The sequence below is a fragment of the Anomalospiza imberbis genome, chromosome 8 (assembly GCF_031753505.1).
Source record: "Anomalospiza imberbis isolate Cuckoo-Finch-1a 21T00152 chromosome 8, ASM3175350v1, whole genome shotgun sequence".
NCBI lineage: Eukaryota > Metazoa > Chordata > Aves > Passeriformes > Viduidae > Anomalospiza > Anomalospiza imberbis.
This window is the reverse complement of record NC_089688.1, coordinates 18,488,940-18,512,732: the sequence shown is the minus strand read 5'-3', so window position 1 is coordinate 18,512,732 and position 23,793 is coordinate 18,488,940. Positions and strand designations below refer to the sequence as shown.

The window sequence follows — 23,793 nt, the reverse complement described above, 5'->3', positions numbered from 1 at the left end:
GAAATAATCTACTGTAAACAATGAAAAATGAAATATACAGTAATTATAAAATTAAGATGATTACTTTGTACTTAGGATGCAGAATATTGTTTTGATCTTTTGTAAGGGAAAAGGAACGTGAAAAAAGTATTTTAACCTTAGCTATAGAAATGCACTTTAAATAGCAAAGCTGCTTATCAAATATAGTCTGTTTTCAATGCAAGCTTTCCCTTATAAAGACAAAATTTGCTGCTGACCCCAAAGTGATACTTTCCAAACCAAATGAAGAACCTACATGTTCTATTTTACTTATGTCAACAAAATGTTTCATACTCTTGCTACGTGAATGAAGTTAACTTCTAAAATGTTAGTGCCAACACATAGTTCCACAACATTGCACAGAGGAACAAATGAAACTTATGGACCTCTTTCAAGCTCTGCTCCACTGAATGTTGCATTAGACACCAAAAGTTTTCATTAAACAAGGGAGTATTCTTTCATTAAGACAAACAATATCAGACAAGGGCATAATTCTTACCATCCCAAAAGAAATCCATGTCTTTTTGATGATCAGGATGACTTCTTTGCTTTGGAAGCATTTTGTGAAGGGTCCTGGGGCAGGAAGATCCCTTTGCAGAGGGGTCTCATGGCTGTTTCACTCCCCTGGAGCAGATAGTAGTGACCATCTGAAAAGTAGTCAGGTCCCAAGGTCTGTGTAAGAGGACACTCTGTCCCTCTTTGCTAGTGGGACTGTCAATCTGCAGGGGAGAGGCTCCAATATTAGAGGAGAACAAGTCTGAAAAGCTGGTAATTTGTATTTTCCTTTTGAAAACCAACAGGACAACTAGTCAGGTTTTCACTGTCCAAAAAGTTGTGTGGTGATCCTCAGGCTGTTTCTGGTCTGAGCTGGCAGCAGCACTACAAAGCAGCACACGGGGGTACCAGCTAAGACCTGGCCCTGGCAGCCCCAGTTTTAGAGTCTGTACCCCTTGCACTGTGCCCTGTCCCTCAGCTGGCAAGGCTGCGCTGACATCTCCCTGCTGCAGCAATGCCCAGCCAAATCAGTCAGCACTGGTTGTATCCAAAGTCTTGCTCAGGTCATCCTGACATCTTGAAATGAGTGTCTGGTGTCCGTGTCTAAGGACTGGGACACTGGGCCACTCATCATTGTTGTTCGATCTTCTCAAGTAATTCTGATCTCCAGGGCTTTTGTTCCTTCCTGTGCTTCAGCTGGCACCTCCAATTAGGAGGATTTTGTGCATGAGCTGTCCCTGCTACTTGTCTGAACAGTTTCTAAGCTGCAATCTTGATAATATGAATAAATATTCAAATAAGTATATGAAAATTGTGGCTGAAACCCTTCCCTCTGTGCCCTAAGGGATGTCAGATATTTTTTTTTCATATAAATCATAAACCATGTCCTAATTATAAATTGTACTGAAAGAGACTTTAGAGAATGGATTACTGGAGATAAAAATGTCACTTTTTTTTTGCCTTGAGAAAATAAAATATCTGAAATAAATATTTAAACAAAATTTTAACAGGTAGGTAAATTCTTACAGTTAGCAATGCTGCAAAAATTTTAATTTGATCCTATCAGAATTATTCTTTGTTTAATAAGTAGTTCCTTGAGCACTAGATGAGGCCACCCTGGTTTCCTGTCAGTTTGTACCTTACAGTTGATTGCAGGCTGCAGTCAAATATTTAGAGTATCTCTTGCTCTTCTTCTTCCTCTTCTAATTTCCCAATCATGCTGCATTCCTTACTGGTCAGGACACTTGCAATCTTTCTCCTCTAGTTTGTCAACTTTTTGTTAGCAAACAACAAAGTCTTAAATATTTTGTGCAGGACTATGCTGAAAACCAGGGAATATGCAGACAAATGCACAGGCAGCATAATCTGCTGAACATTGATCCCTTAGGAAGGCAGCTGACCCATCCTCCCTTAAGCCTTTGAATAAAATTACTGTATGTTTCTATACTCCTGCTGGATTGCTCATCTTCATGTTTTGAAAATGGATTGTGCCATTGCAAAACAGAACTATTTTTTAGGCCTAGTATAATTTTCAAATACTGAAGGCATGCACAAGTACTTTTAATAAATGAGTTATTCTGATATTATGGACCTTCTACAATCAGACTCACTCTTTAACTTATGGGCAACGTACAGTGCCAAATTTGTATGTGTTGCATATACTGGATACCTGTCTTTTTAGTTTCATAAGAAAGCATTTGATTCCACAGAAGGCATTGGATTAGGAAGCACCCTGAAGTTAGTGCCACTGTTTTCTATATGACTGTGCATGGTTCACTTTTAACAAGGGAGGAACTGAAATTAGACCAGTTCAGAGAAAATGGGATCCACCCAAAAATGGATGGGAGTTCCCAGTCTCCAAGGATCTTGGCATGTGGAAAGAATCATTACCATTTTGTGTACTCTGAATTCTCACCTGACATGTTCAGCAACCTGGAGGCTGTTCCAGATTGTGCAGAAGTGAATCACATCTCCATACCAAGTTCTAGCAAGGGATGTTGAGGAGGCCCTTTGGGATGATCCATGGAAGGAGACAACTTTGCCTTCCCCACTGCAGGACTGCTAAAATCAGCAGATTTTCCACATGATGCCTTCTCCACTCATGATGCTGCCACTGGCGCCAGGGAGGGCAGCAGCATGAGGGGCAAGTCAGCTCTGAGATGGCTTCTGTGACCACTGGTCTATAATTTTCACTTGGGACTGCAGAGAATTACAGCCTTGGACTTTATTTATTAGAAAATTAAATCAAAGCCAGGGCTAGATAATTGCTTACAGCAAACTGACTTCTCTATGTGATACACCAGCCATCAGCTACCAGTGGGTAAAATCATAAATACAGGGTGTATGTGCACACAGGGTGTGCTCATGCAATCCTCTGCTCACAATGGTTATTTTTTCTCTCACATGGCAATTCACTTCAGAGGGAATTTTGGGGAAATATTTTTTGCAGAATCACAGAATTTCAGGCACTAATCTCTCTGCTTTTTTCCTTTTTCTTTAACCCTTGGTCACTGTTACCTATGGGACACTGGACAAAGGGTAGAGAGTAGCAAAAGCAGGGGTTACTCAACACACCAGTAATCAGATCCTGGATGCATCAGCAAGAAGTAACCAATGGGCTTTAGTGCAATTTCAGATGCCTTTGAGAACCTTGCCTGCCTCTGGGATTTGACTCAGGCTTTGAATAGTTATTTTGGCTGAACCAGTTTCTTGGTTGACCATGTCTGGACTGTGTTTTATCTTAATCTGGTAAAGATTGCTTTATTTACAAAACTATAAGTAAATAAGGAAGACTGGATTTTCAGGTAAACTTCACTTGGTTTATGCAAAGCAACAGCCAGATTTGCAGGTGTAGAAGAATTTTTCTATTTCTGATGATTGATGGGCAAAAGTTGTTTAAAATCCCGAACATCTGTGGTCTGCAAAATTTACACTGAATGTAGCTGAACATTATCGGGGGGAAAAGGATTGTATTCAGTTTGATATTATCCTTGGACTTCAGAATACTTGATAGATCATCTCACAATTTCTTATCCAGTTCTTTGATGTTGTGCAGGTTAGAGGGTTTTGGTTTGTCTGTTTGTTTGTTTGTTTTTCCTGTTACTGATATATTTGGTTTTGGTATTTGGTGGTGAGGCTACTTTACACCATTATGACTTTTCTAGCCATGGTATATTTTCTAATGTGCAACAGACTTTGGCTTGCAGAGATCTGTCCAACATAAAATGTGTGTATAACCATGCTGCAGATGTTAGCTCTGTTAGCATGTGAACCCCAGAGGGTTTGCTACCTTTGAAACATCAAATGCAAGATGCATCAGCTGCCCAGTGTGCACACATGCAGTTCTACTTGAGAAATCACAGTCAGAAATAGTGTCACTGCACCTAATTGGCGACAATCACCCTGATATTTCCCATCAAAGCAATATCGATTTACCAAAGTGACACAAAAGAAAATAGCAGACTCTTATTATGCAATGCACATTGTCTTGTTTATTAGTAATAGATAGGGGTGGTCATTTAAGACGAACCTGGTTTGCTAAATACAATCATAGCATGGAAAGGTGTGGTATCCCCTGGATGAGTTGAGGAAAAGCTGTTTAGCTCCAGTGGTGGTGCTACAAGGACGAGCCATTCCCACACACACCTTGGTGTGCCACGGCTCACTGTCCCATACACTGACCTCCCTGTGCATGGGGAGGTGACGCACACGGCCCTGCTGCTCCTGCCACAAAACCACACAGTGATGCTGCAACAGCAGAGCATTGCACAGTGTTCAAGCCACCACAGAATTAAAATGCAGATGGAAGAGTTCTACAGGGCAACTAATCCTCATGTATCTGTGTTTGCTTATGTTTGCTACATATTTGCATTTTTGAGTCTGCCTTCTGGGCTTCGAAGGGGAAAGAGACACTCCTAATATATATGGCAATTTCAGTTCCAAATTCAGCTATATGTGGCCATACCTCTGCTCAGGGAGACAGAAAAAAAAATCTTCATTTGCCCTCTCCTGCTTTTCATACACATCCATTTATCCATTTACGAGTGATTCATCCAGGGCAGAGTAAGTTTATAGACTTGTGAACTCAGATTTAAAGCATGATTAAATAGATCAAATGAAATATAAACCGCAGTATAGTAAAACAGAAATTCCCCTTGGCTTCAGCTCTTCTTAGCAGCTGTTCTGCACAGGTATTGAGCCATGTACACACCTACTCAGCTTCACAAGAAAGCTTTTCATGGATGTCAAACTTTTTCTTTAAAAAGATAGCAAAAAGGCAAAATGCTATTAATAAAATTATCTTTCATCTTAGTAACTCCAGCATTAAAATAATTTTATAACACATTAATGTTTTCAGAAATATTATTTAACTTTAATTTCTAATTATTGTTAAGTGAAAGCTCTGTAAAACTTGATTAACAATTATCATTGCTGATTTTCTACTTGAGATTAGCTTTGACTGAATTCCTTTCTACTTGTGATTTTGACTGTGCTTGCCTGAGATGCAGAATCTTTTCAATAAGAAAAAACACCCATCTGAATGGCTGATCTGAATGCCAGTAACATGTGGGTTATAGTCTTATAAAAAAGGTTGAAGACATTGCTCAGCTTGATTTTTCTTACACTTTTGTTTTGAATTGTTATACAGACTTAGCTGGTTGTAGTTATTTGAATAATTACTTTTCAATAAAAGTATTGAGTAACAAAGCTCAGCTTGTGCCTAGCAGTTCTGTGCAGTCCAGAGTGGGTGCATGAGCATTTCATAGGTGACACAAGAGTTTTCACAGCTACAAGCAAGTAACAAGAAAGAAGAGAGTCTGTCCAGAATGGCACACAGGACATTGTTTTGGGGCAGAACCAGCACAGTGCCTGCAATAGCATTTCCAAGGCAATGTAATTCCATGTGGTATTTTTTACTTTACCTTGTCTGGCAGTTTGTCTCACATGAGCTGTCATGGTATCCTGTCTAGATACACAGGATTGAGGGAGTAATTAATACCTATGGCACGATTTCAGGATGAGTAGCACTGAAATTAACGGGTTTGGGGCATTCTTAATTGTAGCTGTGGGATGTAAAGCAAAAATATTTTGCCATTTTTTGCCAGCTTTTGAAAGCTGGTTGAAAGTGCTATGGTAGTGGAAAACAAAAAGACATGGAATTTTGATTTAGAAGGAATCAGCTTGAATAAGGAAATGTTTGTGTCTGTGATTACTAGTTGGAAAGAAGAAAACATGAAACAATGAGCTTGATAAAATGATTATAACAGAAATGCAGTATTTTAGTACTGGATAAGAGCCAGGAAAAGTAATGATAAAAACAGAGCTTTTTCCATTTCCAAACCAGTCAGCAAGAATTTGTTTGCAATTTCCTTCTTAGGGCACTTCCATAAGATATGTTGACAGTAAGATTGTCATATTTTTAACACTGCCACAACATGTAGTCCCAATGTGAAACACATAACATGTCTCTGCTGGAGAAGACACTGAATTTCCATTTCTGCAGCCGATGATTTCTTCTGAGCTTGCGAATACTTGCATGAGAAACAGATGTTGAGATGGAATAATAATTAATTAGAGATTAATAAGATGGAGTTCACTTTTCTGCCTGGGCCCGGGTTTTTGAGGGAAAGGTGCTGGCTAAAGGGTGAAATTTCCTTCTCAAGTCCAATTCCCCAAGAACTGCTCAGATCAAGCTTCCTTGCCACATGGCTGCAAAGTTATATACCCAGAAAAGGGCTGGGTACTGTTTCCTCAACAGGCACAAAAGTAAAAGAAGTTATAAAGAACCCAGAGCAAGTCTCCCCACCTTGAAAGGGAGAAATGGAGTGCTACTATATCAGATTCAAAAGTCCTACCATTATACCAAACTCCCCCAGAGAATTTTACTTGAGTGTGGCTTAGAGGGAAGCCAGTGTTGAAGAGCTTCTTCCCCTCAGTTTTGCGCACAATAAAACCTTTTTGTGTTCTTCTGCTTTCTCATGCTATTGAAGGAAGTAATGCAGTCCAGCAAAAACATAACAGAAAAAAAGCTTTTTTTTATGGCACAAATTATTTTTATGTTTTTTTGTTTTTTTGGTTTTTTTTTTTTTTTTTACATACTGCATCAGCATGCAGTTGGAAGAGTTGGAAGAGTTGGAAGATGAGGTTTGCCAAAAAAAAAAAACCCTGGAAAAACATAACAAGTTAGCTAGGGCTGCCGTATAGTTTATCTTTTCTGGGCACATTCCCTGTGTCTGCTTCCTTCTTTTCTTCTAGGCACAATCTGGATGATGTGAGCCCCCTCTGCAGTGTTGCAGAGCTTGCATCTGCAAGTGTGTTTCTCCAGGGAGTGTGGGGGCAGTCGGGGAGCTGGGTGCCAGCAGAGGGCTGGGGGCTGACAAGCAAGGTTGGGCATCTGGTGAGTACTGAAATCATTTACTCTTGCAGAGGGGTTTTGGAGAGAAAGGGGCAGGAAGGAACTGTGCAATCATGTCACAGTGCATGTAACTTTGCTTATCATGACTTGATCAAGACAGTATTTCCTTTTAAATAGTGCCCCAGAGGGGAAAAGTTTGGGGTGAAGAAGTGGCTGGGCAGAAAGAAGAGATGAGAGTGGGATAGGGATTAGTGTTAAGATGCTGTTCACCTTCCTCCTGAGCTGTAGGAAGTCCAGGATGTGATAAGGAGGAGCTCCCAATAAATATTACACTTACTTTTTATTTTTTTTTCTTTCCTTTTTATTTACTTATTTTTTCCCTGTCTGACATATGGATTCCCTTTTTAGTCTGTGAGTCAAAGACCAGGATTGGTTCCTGGTGTTTGCCTAGAGCCTCAAAACAAGATTCAATAAAGTCACATGCTGAGTGAATAATTACCTAGAATTAGAATCCAAGAGGTACCTCAAACATTCATTAGGATATAAGCTATGCAGTCATTTCACTAGTGCTATGTCAGCTGATATATGGTAGCTGGAAGTCATATTCCTGCTTTTGCATCGTGCCAAGCAGATAAGGGAGCTGACAGCTCCAAGCAATCCTAGGCAGGTTTGGGATCTAGTTTCGGTTTCTGTAACTTCCCTCACAGAACACAATGCAGGAGGCCAGCCAAAAGAGAAACTGCATTTCTGTCCCAACACATGGGAGAATCTACTGACTGGGATAGGAGAAGGTTGAAGCAGGTTGAAGGTTGATAGCAGGGCTGAAGAGTGGTAGGGTTGCAGGTGTGTTAGTATGCAGCATTTGGAATCAAGTGGACACAAGTCCTCTTCTGCATGTGGACATGCCTCAATGCTGAATTAGAAGCCACCAATGCCACTGATGCTGATACTGGTGCTTGCTGATGCAAGTGTTGAAGTTACAGGCTCAAGCAGGGCATTTTTGGTTTTAATTGCTGACACTGCAGAAACTGAACACTTTTCTCTCCAAGTGTGCCTTATTTTCCTAACACTGCTGTTCTTTGGGTAAAACATTAATTTCCATGTTTCAAATATGGAGCAGTGCTCAGCAAAACGGGGGACCAGAGTGCCAGTGGAGATTTAGGGAATTAGGAGTGTGACCATCTGAGTCCCTGGTGTGAGGTGGAAGCACTGTGGTGGGGAGGGAGTGAGTCTGTCTCCAGGGCTCTGCAACAACTGCTTATGCGTTGGAAGAAGAGAGGAATTGTAAGTGAAGCTTGCACCAAAATCTGGTTTTCCTGCATAGAAAACATAAAATGGAATAACTGCTTGCAACACACCAGTTCACTACGTTTTGATAGAGGCTGTCAAGTAGCATTGTAGAGTGTTTCCACTTCACACGTAAAGTAGGCAAATTTTTCCTGATGCAGGGGAATCTTTGGTGGAAATTCTGAAGGAAACAATTTCTGCCAGGATTACCTCACAGAGTTTTACCTTACACATGTATTTCTTTTGGATGATTCATCTCATTTCCTTTCAGTATGTGAATCCACAGGAGTTTATAGCTTTATGCACTCTAACTCAGTGGATTAATCCCAGTGGACCAGCCAAGTAATGAATTTTTGCAATGCAGGCAAAAAATTACATAGCAGAGTTCGTGTAGTGGTGTGTGGATTTACAGTTCAGGCAGCTCATATTCAGACACTGTGCACTGCAAAGTTAATAGCATCAAGTTCTCCCTCTTTTTCTTTCCCTGCAATTACCATGCATATATGAGAGCTTTTCTCACACAGCCCCCCCGGAGCCCTCTACATCATCTCTGGTGCTTTCAGTAGCCCCTGGGATGGCTCTCACAGCTAGATGTAGGGAGTGGGGCCAACAGAGAAGTGCACACTTGAGTGAATAATCTCTGAGGCCTCTTCGAAGTCATCTGACACCCCCTGAGGCTGAACATTTCCTCTGCACTGGGTTTTAAAGAAAGCCTGAGGCTTTGTTTCTTTAAGCAGTTGAGCTGCTCTAACAGCCTGCTGATTCTGAAAGAGATTCTTTTATCTCCCATCCCCTTAATTTGTGGCTGGCCCTCCCTTAACTTATTTGGCTCATTACCCAAGAAGATAGCCACCTGCTTTCTTTTTCCTAATTATTGTTCCTCTGGGCTAACAGGTCTGTACAGTGATGGTGCTGGAAGGTGGCACCAGGGGTGGGATGAGTGGTGAGGAGCAGAGAGGAGAATGTACAAATGGACTCCTTGGCAGGGAGAACCTGGTCAGGTGCTGTTTGAGGTGCCGCTTGTCTGCCTCTGAAGGAGCAGCCACTTCCCCAGCACGGATGCAAACTCTTGGCAGACTCCAGGGTGAATCAGCCATGGACCTTAACTGAACAGGCAATTTAATACCACAGAAAAGACGAGAAGGTTTTTTCCCCTGGCCTTTATCTCCTAAGCCAACTAGCTGTGGGGATGGAGAAGGACCAGGCCAACACAAGGGAACATACAAGAAAAGCAACCACGTCCAATGCTGACTCCATGAAGCCTGAAAAAACATCTCACCTGTAGCTTCCTCAATTCTTGGTTCTGAAGGGAGACCTACAACAGACTTTTAAAAGATGAGCCTAAAAATGGAAACCTAATTATGCAGACTCTAAAAACTGTGAATGCATTTTAAACACTTCGCATAAAAATGAAATTTGCTCCCTACAAACTTCCAAGTGCCAAAGGTGCTGTCAGCACATTGCTTCACCCCCTGTGCTGCCCCACAGGTACAAATCATGGGGCTGGCTGATTGAGTAAGGGCTGAAAGATGAAATCTGTGGCAGAGCATCTGTTCCCACCCAGGCTGCCCAGGAGCTTTACTAAGGAGAAAAGGGTTTACAGCAATACAGTCTTTCTCTTGTCAGCAGATTGCTCCATATATTGGGAGCTGTGCCTTTTCAATGAAGTTTATCTCCCTATGTGCAATTAATTAAGCAATGTTCAAAGAAGAACCTTGGATAATGCAGAAAGCTGACTTTGCTAATGAAAGTGGCTTTAATTGCAGAGCAGATGTGTGGTGAAGCTGGGAAGCCAGCTCTGCCTTTTTGGGCAGAGTAGGGCAGGGTGGGTATCCTCTTAGCATGGCTGGGTTGGGACCTTGGTTGGTGCAGGTATGTCTGTCACGAGCTTTAGAGGAAAATAGCTTTATTTTTTGTCTCCTAATGTGACGAATACACCAGGTGGAGGGTGAAGCTGTAGGTGGATCTCGGGCTTGCTGCTATCAGTTGTGCAGTGTTAACTGGGCGCAATTTTCTGAAGATATTTTTACAGGTGCAAATCCACCCTAAAGCCACATGTATACATGACTCTTCCCCAGCATACCATGACAGGGTGGAAGGTAAATTTCTGCAGCCAGAAACAGGAGGTCTCTAATCCATGTATCATGTTTAGAGCACATTGATAACAGCTACTATTTTAAATGCTGGTGTTGCAACAAAAAGGTTTTTTTTTTTTTTGTGTCTCATTGTAGGACTGACAAGTGTGTGTAACCCTTCATAAACTGCTCTTGTCATCAGTTTCATTATTAAACACAGGCAGTCAAATATTGTGAGTCAATGTCTTTCATCTTCTTCCTCACCTATATCACAAATTAAAAGTCACTTAAAAAGAGTTTATTAAAAAGTAGCACTGGTTTCTTATCTCAGTTGCCTTCTGATTACACTTTGACTTAACTGCTTTTCTAAATGAACACAATGATTACCTCTTGGAGAGCTGAGATCTTAAATAGGAGAAATAATGTATTTACAAGAAAAACAGCCAGCTAACTGGCTTCTACCTTATAAATAGTCTAGCAGGTCCCAGGAACTTTCTCTAATTACTGTCACTTCCCCCCAGTGCTATGTGCCTGGACTCAGAGCATTTATAGCTTTTCATCCCAACAGCAGTGACAGTGTGGCTTCTTGGCCCATGTCCATGGGAACCCAGCCACCTAAGCTCTTCCCACATGTCCTCAGGTGGGAGCTGAATAGGAGGGAAATGCTTGATTATGACTGAATGGTCCTCAAAAGGCAGAAATTATGCAAGGATTAAGCCAGAGTTAAGGGATTCAGGGAAGACCTGGCATGGTAGAAACTGGTGGGACAGTATGGTCATTTTATTATTGCCTTTGCCCTCTGGGGACCATAATTACACACATTGGAGTTACACACAGTCTGCTGTGCCATTGTGGTGCTGAGCCTCAAGACCTGGGCCGCCATATCATCCCAAAGTTCTTCTAATTCAAGGGGGCTGTCCAAGCAGAGGACACCTGGAAGACCTCTGCTCCTGCTTAGGTGTCCCCAAGGCCAGAGATGATTTCCCTGCTGGTCTCAGAGTGCCTGGTACTAAGGGAGGTACTAAGTAGGTGCTAATGCCAGGGGTGTGCTTGGTCGCAGCCCACCTCAGAAACACATTTTGCATGTCTCAAGCTGCTGCAGCGGGTGCAGGTGCTGAGAGGGAACCTGCAGGCTGCAGTGCCTGTGCTGAATGCGACCCAGCCCTGAGCTCTGCCATGTGCAGTGAGGGCCAGAGGGACACAAGTGCCCCAGCAGAGGCTGCTCTGGGACACGGAGGTCTCCCCTGTCTCCTGCCAGAAGGGAGGCACACTCCGTGGCTGTGGTGTCAGGAGGAGCACGGCAGTGGTGTGTAGTGCTGAATGGGGGGTGACACGGGTGAGGCTGTGGGAGCAGAAACCTGTGCTGGCACTACCCCGGCTGAACCAGCGCCTGTCCCCTGGGCCTGCCACAATGCGGGGGACCAGGGAGTGCAGGCAGCCCCTTGAAGAGGGGGTGGCACCGTTGTCACCCCAAAAAGGGTGCAAGTTTTGTGCCAGGAAGACAAAAAGGGCCACCTCCTGAGGGCCTTTTGCTGCTGGAGCATGTGTTATAGGGAGCATGTCTGTCCTGTCCTCATTCCTGCTGAGGGCTCAAAAGAGGCCAGCAGAGCTGAGAGGGGCGATGATGATGGGGGCATCAGGTGAGGTGAGGATGGGTGTTGTGTCCGATGTGGTCTCCTCAGCCTCACTCTCCACATCCTCCAAGTCCTCGCTGACAGAGGGGATGATCTGCACCACCTTCTCCTGAAAGTGCACTTGCTTGCGAGGGACTGGCACGGCTGCTGGTTGGACAGGAGTTTCTGGGGTGGAGCTGCTGTCCTTGCTGCCCTTCAGGATGCTCTTCATATGGCCCAGAAGCGAGCGGTGCTGCTCCCTCTGGGCCCCATGGAAGGTGTAGGTCTGCTCAGTGTCGCCAATGATGGTTGGAGCTGCCTCAGTGGCTGAAGGGTCCACATACTGACCTGCCTGGGGATGCATGTCTTTGTGCCCCGGGCTTTTCCTCCTCTTGCTCAGCAGGAAGTAGGCCAGGGCAGTGAGCACCAGCATGGAGCCTGGGGACAAGACTATGTTGGCTGTGGGCTCTTGGCCTTGCCAAGCAGCGCTTGGTCTGGCTAGCCCAGTGCCATCAGCCACCAGCCCAGCTCCCTGCACATCCCCACCCCCACCCCCACCCCCTGACAGACCATGCTCCTCTTCCATCTGCACTACTCCCCACCCAAGCTTCTCACCAGGGATGGTGACATGCCAGACGAGGACAGGATGCAGGAAGCAAGCCACTGAGAGCAGAGTGTACCCCAGGAATTTCTGGAAGCTCCCTGGGCATCTAGCTCGCTTCCAGAAGGCCTGTGCCAGGAATTCAGGCTTGTGACTGGGGAGAGAAAGAGAGGTCCTTGTAGCATGAGGCACCAACCATATGCCAAGAAGATTTGGTCCTAACCATGGCCCATCTAAATGTGTAGATCGTCACTCTGGTTTGTCAGAAGATGGGTGTGCTTTTCAGGGAAGATAAGCAAAGCCTGAACATCTCCTGTTGGGAGAAGAGCTTTTGCCAGAGGCCAGTATCTCAGCACCTCACTAATCTAATGTCTACTGTTAGGAGTAAGGTGTTGCCTCTGAGCTGTGAGGACTTTTGAGTTTCTGCTACAAGACAGCAGCAGTGCTCAGCCTCTGAAAAGGACATGATTGTCCACATTTTAACTTCTGTGCTGTCTCTGAAGGCAGCTGAAGCTCACCCTGGGGATCTGGCTCTTCCTCTAACCCTGGTACCTTGTGCCTACACACTGTGTAGAAGACCAGGGTTTGTTGTCCTGATGCTCAGGAAATTAGGGCACAAGCCTGGGTTAAAACACAGGTTTAAATGGCTGCGCACATGGACGCATTTACCTCCCCCTGTCTGAGTGCACTTGCCTTGGCTTTAGGGGCAGGACCTTTGGTCTGGCGCTTGCAACTCCCCCCAGATCTGGTGCTGCCTGTAAGGGGCAAGGTGCCTTTGGGAGGTCCCACCGTGGCTGGAGAGTAGTGGGCAGGGTCTACTCACGTGAAGCACATCTCCAGGAACAAACTGATAAAGAAGAAGCCTTCACAGACAGTAACTGCAACCCCTGAAAAACTGAAAGGTGGAGCTGTCAGGGGAGCAGGGCTGTGTTTGAGTATGTTCTGCAGGTGGGCAGAAAGGGCACAGGGGGCTAGAATTTTCTATCCAATTCTCGACACAGTCTGTATGCTGGGGTCTGAACACCCTCTGCTCATCTGGTTTGTGGAAAACTCACAGCCCTTCTGCCCCTGGGAAATCAACTCACAGCCAGTGTTGCCTTTGGCCTGCCTGAGTCTGCAGTAGCATTTCTTTTTCTAACAGAAATAGCTTTTTTTTTTTTTTTGAAAACTCAATATGGAGATCTGAAATACCCAAAGCCTTGGACACTGTTCCCTGCTGCTGTTGAAGTCTAGTCTGGTGCTACATACGGTGGAGGGGTTGACCTTGTCACCCCTGCCATCTCTGATTTCAAGGGCAAAAATACTCACAGCAGATAGAAAGCCAGGCTTTTAAATTGTCCTCGCTGCAGAGTTTCTATGCCCACACCGATCAGCACTAGAAAGAGAAGGTAAGAAAGATGCTGATTGCAGGGTTCATTCCCAGTTCCCTTGGGTGAGTTCCCAGCTCCCAGGATAAATGTCCCCATTTCCCCAGGGGCTAGCAAGGCAGCTTCTTCCATGCAGGTCAGCATGTTAGGACTGCCAGCACCAGTGATTCATGCTGACACACCTACACAGAAGAGTCAGAGATCAGTGCTCCCCTTGACATACAGCCCTGAAACCCATTCCAGCTGCACCCCTATTATGGCAGCCTTGCCACTGTGTGGGCTGGGGAAAGGTGCTCTGGGAATATCAGCTGGCCGTGGACAGCTGGGGGAGGTGAGAAGCAGTGTCCTGTGACCGTTCCACTGTCTGCCATACTGCCACATCTCAGCTGCCACAGGGCCCACTGCCCCATCCTTCTCTGCCCAGGTCCCCCCAGAGCCTGCCAGCCCTACTCCCTTGCCCTCCCTGCTTGCCCAGTCCTGCTGCACCCAACACGTGGCTGCAGAGCAGGGGAACTGTGCCAGCTGCCTTCACGAAGGGCTGTAGCCATAGCATCACGAGCCTTTGCTAGCCAAACAGAAAAACATATAATGGGAGCAGGCAGATTAACACCAGGGAATGAACGTTCTCTCAGTGCCTCAGCCAGTACAGAACACCAGGGAGTCAGTTTTAGCGGGATTAAGAGTATTAGCAAGGCTAAAATCTTTGATGGATTGGCCAATAGCTTCAGGGGATGGAAAATTTTCTTAAACATCCTTCAGTTTCCTTCAAGATTATTTCTAAAAGGGAGCAGCAGCAAGTTGGTCAGTACATGCCAATTCACAGGGCACAGGTGTCAGCAGTGTGCTGAGGCCCAGGTTTCATAGCCAGAGCACCGTCTTGGGCAAGCTCCTGTCTGCACCTGATGCCTCCACCCCACAGCGAGCAGTCCCCACCCATCCAGTGGTGCTCAGGAAGTTCATCACTGGTCCTGTTTCATGCACACTGGCCAAGGTTTGAGGTGCAGGTTGAATCCATTTCTCTGAGCTGTGGTTCGCACCATCTGGAGAAGGGTACTGGGCTCCCTAACAAGGACACAGATCAGTGTCCATCGAGACTGCAGCATAGGTCAATGCCAAGTGTCAGCATTCCCATCTGGGCTGAAAGAAATCCCTCCGTGTTTTCCCTGTGTCTCCTGCAGCTGCTGGCCCCTGTCAGCCAAGGGAACTTATGGGGCCCATGTGCCACCCTTCTACACTGCCTTTCCAGCCCTGAGCAGAGCACAGGGAAATCAGTCTCATCAGAGGGCTGTGAAGCTGCAAGAGCTGTGTAATCCTACATGCAAAGTACTATCTTTTACTATCTTCTGACTAAGGACGATTCTTCATAATCTTTCCTACAAATGTGGACTTCATTCATTCCCATTCATTCATTCATTCATTCAGTCCCTGTGGATGAATGCAGAATTCTACAGCTTGGCTGTTAGCTCAAGCCTCTGCTCTGGATGGGGAGATTTCCTCCTTTTGCACAGCTTCTGCTTTATCCACAAAGCTGTTTGGATGAAGAATCTGCAAGAAGAAAAAAGCTGTTTCGAGGTGTTTGTTTGGACTAGTCACTGCCTTGATTTGGATCTTGTCCAAACCATGTGGCTAAAGGCACATGATTAGGAATTAAATGGTTGAAAGCCTGAGAATTAAGAAATAAGTAGGAACTCTTTCCTAGATGCAAAAATCACAAGGCCTAGAATCACTGAACTAGAGATGCTGCAAACACTGCAGCAAATCACAGGGCTGTTTGACGACTCTTTGCTAACTTGCCATAAGACCAGTTAGCCATTTTCTGATACAAAGGAAGCCCTGTAGCCTCATCATTGCAGAGAGCTATTACACTCCAAGATCCTGGGGGAAGGGAAGGTTTGTATTATGTGGGTAACTTGTATTTACTAGCAGCATAAGGAGCTGGCCAGGCCTTCTCAAAATCAATTAGTGAGGCTGATGCACTCTCCATTTCATAGTGTTTTTTTTTCAGACAAAACCCATGGGAATTTCTTCTGCATGGTTTCCATTTCATTCAAAAGCCTCACACACCTCATCAGGCACTAAACACTGCATCAAGCTGATTTCTTACTCCATTGAAATACACAGAAGAATAAAACACAGGCACATCACAGTCTTCACGGGCCTTTTGGGAAAGTCAAGTGATACTGGGAATGCACCAGACCTATGGAAAAGCACAATGAGTTGTAGTGCAGCTCTCTATGCTCTGTGATGCTAAGAAGACAGATAACTGCAGTGCTCATTTAAAGAAAAAATTAAAGAAAGATGTGCAGATGCTGCAAAATGATGAAAAGAAAACATGCAGGAGAGAAAGATGATTTTCCACTAACACATTTCTACATTGTAAACTACTTTCAGTTTTGTTGGTTTAGCATTAGTTTTCTCATGGCAATAAGCTCACATTTTCTCCCAGGAAGGTCTTTATGAGTTTCCTTGGAGTTTTAAGTGAGAATATGACCAGTGTGAAGGTCATAGGGGCCCAAAGGGATGGGGATGAAGAAATTAAGTGATCTGCATTTTCTGATTAAAGCTTTGTCCCATCTCCCAGTGTTGCAGTATCATCACAACATGCGTTTATCTACTGGGAGTTTGTATAAACTCAGAGACACAGATCTCTCTGCCTGTTATCAGTATCAGACCTTTAAAGCACATTCCAGAGCCTCCATCACCCCACCTGTGTCCTTGGGAACCTGTGCACACTTCGGCTGACCTATGTGCTTTCCACTTTGTCCCTGGTTTGAGCAAAGTGCCTCTTCATGACTGTCTGCAGCTCATAAAGGAAATACAAAGGTAGGAGGGCCTGCTGTGACTTACTCTGCAGTGTCTGACTCTGAAATCCCTGGGGTTCTGAAACAGGAACCACAGGCACCACCTCAAGTCACCTCTCACCAGGAACCTCTGGTTCACCCCTCCAGACTTTAGACAAATCAGACCCTTTGATCTCTGCTTTACTGATGGGGAAACTGAGGCAGAGAGTGTTGCCTGTCCTGTCCCAGAACAGCTAGTCAGCAGCAGTGCCAGAGTCAAGCCCTGAGCCCTCTGCTTTAGCTGATTCCCCAAGTCCCATCTGGAGATGCTCCCTGTGAAATGGTGTTCTATGCTCCCGAGTGAGACACTGTATCTGACACCTGGCTCAAAACACCTGCATTTCATCTGAAACCAAGCACTTGGGTGTGTCACCAAACCCAGAGCACCCTGGTCCAAAGCAGACCCTGGCAGCGGGTGAGAGGATGCAACTCCCCAGGTACCAGGTGGATGAATTTATGGTGTTTGTACTGCAGCTATAACCTGAACTGCTCCAAGCTGTTTCCTGACAGGCTGCTAGAGAGGCAGAGCAGTGCTTTTATAGTAACTATGCCACGATGGCTGGGACAGAACCTCTCCATCCTGCCTGGCACAGGACACTGTGCACACTACAAGGAGCTTCTCCTTCATCTTCACATCCCACCGTGAAGTTTTGCACAGCCATGAGTATTTTGCTTTTCAGTCTCATTCACAGTCTCATTCACATCTTGCCTATGCCTATAGGCAAGATGTTTAGAAGAATACAGTTTTAGAAGAATACAGTTTAGGTTTGGTTTTTTTTTTGTTTTGTTTTTTTTTTTTTTTTTTTTTTTGACATGCTTTAGCTTGCTCTCTGAATGTTGGCCCTTCCTTTCTGATGTCTCACTGTGCCTCCCACAGCATTTGGAAAGAACCTAGCCAGGCAACCACCACTCTCCCACCCTAGGTCCCAAAGCAAAAGTGAGCAAGTTTTCTTGCCCCCCCTCATAAGATGGGGCTGTGGCTGCAGCTGGCCAAAGGCAGGGAGGCAGCCTGGAGGTCCTAGCACCCACTCAGTGCCTTTTAGTGCCAAAGACAGAGAGAATTTGCTCTTACCTGCTGCAGTGGAGATGCCCAGCAATCGGCAGGTGTACTCCAGGGCACTCCAAAATGCCTTATGCTGCATGGCGAAGCGATGAAGGCTGCGGTACAGCCAGGCAGAAACTCCTGGGCTTTCAGAGCCCCCGCCTCACACGCAGCCCAGCAGCTCCCAGGACCAGGCAAAGCCTCTCGTTCCCTGGACTGAGTGACCTTCCTGAAGGAAAGGGGAGTGCGTGCAGGACTGGCCACCTCCACAGGGCCTCCCAGGGGAGGGTGGCCGGAGAATGAGCTGCCACCCCAGGGAACCGGCCAGCGCTGCTTGCTGCTGCTCCCGTGGGGGCTGTGGAGACCCGGCCCTTTCCTGCTTGCCGCTTGCTCCTTCTCGATGGGGTGATTAATGATTGGTAAGGCAGGGGTGCGGCTTTGGGAGCATGGGTGCACGACCTTCCCTGCTCCTGAGGTGGACGCTCTGGAAGCCCAAGCTGATTAAATGAATGTGAAGTCATTAGTGCTGTGCAGCTCCCGGCAGGTTAACCATTTGTGAGATGACGGTGTTTGCTCCTGGCAAGAGAGCAGCACGTTTCTGGCAAGTCACGAGGGGCACCCCAGGCCCACTGCCTCCTGCAGCTGAGCCCCCAGCCATGGCTGCTGCTCACCATCCAGGTTCTAGCTAATGGCTTGGGAAGCGTCTGTGCTGATGTGCAATCACAGGAACAAGATCAAACATATTCAGAGGGGTCCCACAGACTTAGGACAGCACAGCAAGGGAGATCTGATTTTCTTTCTTTCAGGACACCAGTGAAATGTGTTTTTGTTTTGTAGCCACCAGAGCCATTTGAACAGCATCAGGGTCTCACAAGTGTCATAATGTATGAAATGACCTGCACAGATACTCTGACCTCTTTGCCTTGGATTTGGTAGGCAGCCTGGGAGTCCTTGGCTTGTTCCTACAGGACGCACTGCCTCAGGAGAGGGGCAGCCCTATGCATGTCTGAAGGGCAAGACAAGAAAACAGTGGCTGTTCTGGCCCCCAGCCCCACACTCCTTTGTGCTTGAACAGGGTACATCTCCATGGATGTCACCATCGATCCCCACCTGCTGCCACTCAGGGAAGAGGTGGTGTGGGCAGCAGCATGGCAGTCCTGCATGGCAGTTCCAGCAGGAGGGTCATGTGAGCACAGCACAGTCCCAGTGGGCAGCATGGATGTGTGGTGCCTGCAGGGTTGTGGGTTCACAGGTCAGTGAGCTCATCTTGTGCTGGACAGTCACTGCAGCCCCTGCCCCTTGCAGCGCTGGCTGGGAAGCTGCTGTGGGCAAGGGACTGGGTGAATCACACTCAACTCACACACAGCCCTGCAGGGAGGGAGCAACCAGCTGAACCTGTCCCCCTGTGATCCCTTCTCACCTGCTTGACACCACAAAGCTGAGCCTGGCCAGTAAGTGTTGTACTGACTTGTTCTGGAAGTAGAGATGACTTGTGCCAAGGACAAAGTGACAGCTTCTCTTCCATGGGTTCTTGGTCTGTATTTCAAACTGGTATTTTTCTACAGCAGCCAAATGCCTGAGCTTATGAAATGGGTTCATAATTCCTGTAAATAACTGCTGATAGTGTTTTTTTGAACACTCACAAGGTTCTGAGTGGCAGAGATTTTGCAGCAGGCAATCCTGACAAGGTTTGGGCAGAGTGCACATTTTCCATGTGAAAAATGGAAAGGCCCACAGGAGAACAGTTTCCAGAGCATCCTGAGGGGCAATGCTGAACAGGGCAAACCCAACTCGTGTCTTTGCTTTGTGGCACTGTCACACCTCGGGTGTTCCCATTTCCTCTTGTCCTCCTGCACCACCTCGGGTGTTTGACGGAACTGCCTGTTTTTCCACAACTGGTGACTCAGTGGTGAGCCTTCCTTTCCAAGAGAGCGGAAATCAGAGGCAGCCAACAGGGAAGGTCACACAAAGGCTGAGGAAAAACCCAGCAGGGGTACCTGCTGCCCTGCCTGCTATGGCTGGGTATTGCCTGGGTGATCCCCATGCCCTCTAAGGGTGTTTTGCTGCAGACTCCAGGAGCACCCTCTGCCTCCAGTAATCACCAAAACAGCTTAAAGGCCCTGGAGTTTATGACATACAGATTCACAGAATATTCTGAGTTGGAAGGGATCCACAAGGGTCACTGAGTCCAGCTCTTAAGTAAATGGCCCATATGTGGATTGAGCCTACAATCTTAGTGTTACTAGCACCATGTTCTAACCAACTGAGCAAATCTCAGGGATTCCCAGGCTGTACAGGTTGTGCAGGTTCTTTCAGGTTGTGCAAACAGTCTGGATGCTTTTTTCCTTGCTGTCATGTTCTTTTTTTAACATTGATATATTGAAGTGAAGGTGTCTCTTTACGAATGTGAAAAGTAGAAAAATACTTTAAAAGCAAATAGAGGAAAGGAAGACATAAGAGTCTTTCAGAATCACTTAGAGCCATGAGCTTAGGCTTGAAGAGATGCAGAAAACAGTGCAGCCCTGAGCTATGACCACCTATCCTTCAGCAGCACCCAGCACTGCTCAAGGAAGCAAGCTGCTGCCTCCTCCTGAGGAAGGGGCCCCCTTAGCCAACATGGGCAGTGCAGCATTCTGGGCTCTTTCTCTGGAATTCTTATTAAACTTCACTGAGCTCTTACCCAGAAAGTACATGACTTTGCCTAAGTGCCCTTGACAGAAATGTTTCCTTTATGGAAAGCAACATGCCCCAGGGTTTTAAATAAATGTAAATGTATGGGTGCCAGTGGTGGTGGTCATGGAGGAACAGAATCTATTTGGAAAAGGCAGGTTAATACATTAACAATTTAAAACTTCCATCTTGTCCCCATGTTCCTTTGGCTACTGCCCAGCCTCCATCCTCTGAGTGGGCCTGTATTAGCCTTCCTGAGGGTCCTTGTCCCCCATGTGAGGAGACCATTAGCCTGGGGCAGCATAAGGCCTTCACTCACTCTTCCTGGGTGCACTAGGTGTTTCTCTCACTCCAGTGCCCAGCAGAGTAGCATGGAGTGAGCTGGTATCCTCAGACTTCATTTGTATCAACACCATTCAGCAGCTCCTTCCCTCCATTTAGGAATTTTTGGCTAGTGCTCCTACAAAGCAACCTCATATGAACTTGATTTTTCTTAGTAGAAGGGTCCCTTCTCCTTCTGCCTCTGTTCAAGTGGGGAGATGATAACCTTAATGAAGGTGTGTTTTAGTGAAGTTTTTAGGAATGAGTTTATGCAGTCAGAAGAGGACTGACAACTTCTGAACTTAGAGGGTTTAATAGCCTGCAACCAACATTGCAAAACCTATGCACCAGCACAGGCTGTTCTGGGACACATAACAGCAGTGGTCCCCACAGCACATTAAATCACTTCTCTTGCACAGGGGCTTACCATTTGTACTTTGGCTGCCAGCCAGGATTCACATTTACAGTCTGCTTCCCATGATGCATGGGCTGATTTGAGAGGATTTTATCTCAGGGTTATGGCTTCATGGTCGTGTTAGTCTCTGTCTTCATCTCTCCCTACTCACACTTTGCTCAAATTAGTTTTGTGTGGCATGACCACTGTGGCCATTCTTCTGTGACCAAGGCAGCATCTGGATTAGCTGCCCCTGTAAGGATGTAGGGGAGCAGCACACCCACCTCATGTTTGTCTGCAAAATGGTGATGCTGCAAGAATGATGCAGATAGTGGAGATCCTATCCTGGGGCATAGGGTACCACAAACTATGCCCTGGAAGAAACCTACTGGAACATGCTTAACTTAGCTTGCCCAAAGTATAAAAACAGTTCCCAAACTGCCTTGGACAGTGCTCTGGAAATCGGTTTCTGATATTTCACCTCCTCTTCTCTCCTTAGCCCTCAGCCATAACCACCATGTCAAGTAGCCTTGTTCAGCAGCCTTGGTCCCCTCTCTGAGCAGCAGCAGCTGAGGTGATCCCACCAGAGTGTCCAGCTAAGACAGACTGACACCAGTGCTCTCCCTGGCCCATCAGAGGACAGGGAGCCAGCAAACAGCTGCCCAGAGCCTTTGCAGTGGTGCCAGGTGCTGCCTCCCTGCCCTCTCCTTCCACCAGGTCACCTGCCACAGAGAACAAATGGACTGTCATGACAGCAGGATGATGGCAGATGGACCCAGTCGATTGGAAGCACCAATGAACTGCAGCTGTGGGTTCACTGGGTACAAATATCTCCTTGCAGTCAGCAAGAGTTTCACTCTGCCTTGTATCCCCAGAGGTCCACTGCTTTCCAAACCAGTCTGAATGTACTGACAGCATCCTGAGGCGAGCTTGGCAGACCTCCCTCTGCTCCTGAGCCAGGGAAAAACATGGCAGAGGGCTGCCTGAAGTCACATAACCAGCAGAGCTAAAGAGAAAATCTTAAATGTGCCGCCCCTTCTTTTGCTATAAGAGGAAATGATGCCCTCTGCAGCCTCCAGACCCGGGGCAGCTCTGCAAGCCGTGCTGGGGATGCCCGGCAGGGGACAGCAGGACCCCACCACGGACAGACCGGCTGCTCCCTGTGCAAGGCAGGCTGCAGCCAGCCCCCTGCAAGGTGGGGATGAGACGGCATCATTAAGTTTTACTGTTTGAACAAGAAAAGCATGATAGCCACAATATGGATCTGAAGGTGACTGGGGAGAGCCCAGAGCTGCAGTGAACACAAATCAACAACTGGCCTGTTTTCCTTTATGCTCTGCGATCAAAGAAAACAACATGCTGCCGAACACTCGTCCGCTCCTCTGGGAATTTCCCAGCGCAGCATTAATGCCAAGGCTCAGCACTCCACTGCCCCGATTGCCCCACAGCAGCCCAGCCAGCCCCAGAGGGCTTTGGAGCGCTGCTCCAGTGCTGCAGGCTGACCCAGCAGAGAGGGCTGGCTGGAGGGGGGTGAGGAGCCTCTGTACTCACGGTCCCTCCTGGGGACCCCCTCCCTGCTGGCACAATTGGAGAGACACTGCGTTTATCCTAGGCCAGGCCTGGCGAGGGCTGGGGGCTGAGCTTTCATCCCGGCATCCAGTGTTAATGAAACTCACGACACACGGTGGGGGGGGATGATGTGGGGATGATACCGGGGAAGGGGGCTGGGGTGATACCTCTGTGGAAAAGGCAATCTAAACAGCAAATGGATGCAGAAACCCATCTGATGCACTTGTGGGGACCTCACAGACCTCTACAGCACTTCTATCACTCTGACTTGCTGGTGATTTCTGCTTTCCCTGTGAAACCTGCAAGCCTCCTCACCCAGCCCCTCGCTCAGGAAAGCGACCTCCCAGCATGTCAGCATGAACTTCCCTTTTCTTACTTGGTCACCTGTTTGACACCAACTTTAGAGGCTTTCCTAAATGTGGACTAATACCAGTTCCCTGTGGCAGCATGTGTGAGGGGCTCCTGGCTGGCCATCCCCCAGGAGTGGGGCACAGCTCTGTACAGCTGGGATCAATCCCCATCCCTGCGCTGCTCTGCTCTCCAAGGGGGTGGGCTGAGCAGTGTGTGCTTGTGTCATTTTACAGTATTTGGCAGAGAGATATGTGATCAGGATGTATGCATACATAGGCAAGTGTATGTATATATGTGTTGAAAACCCATGTGTTTTTCTTAAACTAAGCTGTAATAACAAGAACTATCAAAATTACATTTATTTATTATGCATTTGATCTCCAGTTCCACAGCGGGGCTCCTAGAGATTGGTGTCCAGCTCCCAGAACCACGTGATTGTGCAAGACTCACCATGAAAACACACTTCTAGCTTAGCAAACTGCAGAGAAAAACTGCAGAAACACTCAAAATCCAGAGGAAAGAAAGCTCCCAAGTTAAATCTTTGTTTCCTGTTATTAATAGCATTATTTCTAACTGTATGGTTGAAATGCATGATCTTTGGGGGATTACTGTAAAGCTAAACAAGAAATGTCACAGGGAACTAGGGAGAGTGGACTTCAGGAGCTGAAATTAAGGTCAAGGCAGTAATCCCAAATCTAAGCCCCAAGGCAAGAAATACCTTCCATCTCATCACTTCTCAGCTGCCTGTGAAGTTTCTTTGCTGACAGCAATGTGACTGGCTAGGAGGACCGAGGC

At 46.5% G+C, this 23,793-nt stretch overlaps 1 protein-coding gene across 4 annotated transcripts; it reads right to left on the bottom strand.

Moving 5' to 3' along the window:
• Nucleotides 1-11,732: 11,732 nt before the first annotated feature.
• TMEM72 (transmembrane protein 72) lies at nt 11,733-18,024 on the bottom strand. Of its 4 annotated transcripts, XM_068197593.1 has the most exons (5): nt 17,724-18,024; nt 13,753-13,819; nt 13,268-13,339; nt 12,459-12,598; nt 11,733-12,281 (listed from the first exon to the last, which is right to left on the bottom strand). In XM_068197593.1, exons 1-5 carry the CDS (start codon nt 17,791-17,793, stop codon nt 11,821-11,823), a joined length of 810 nt encoding a protein of 269 aa, XP_068053694.1. In that variant the 5' UTR covers nt 17,794-18,024; the 3' UTR covers nt 11,733-11,820. The 4 variants fall into 4 exon arrangements, with proteins under 4 accessions (XP_068053694.1, XP_068053691.1, XP_068053692.1 ...); XM_068197590.1 differs by having other exon boundaries at nt 11,733-12,598; XM_068197591.1 differs by lacking the exon at nt 17,724-18,024 and having other exon boundaries at nt 13,753-14,153.
• Between the last annotated feature and the right edge of the window lie 5,769 nt (nt 18,025-23,793).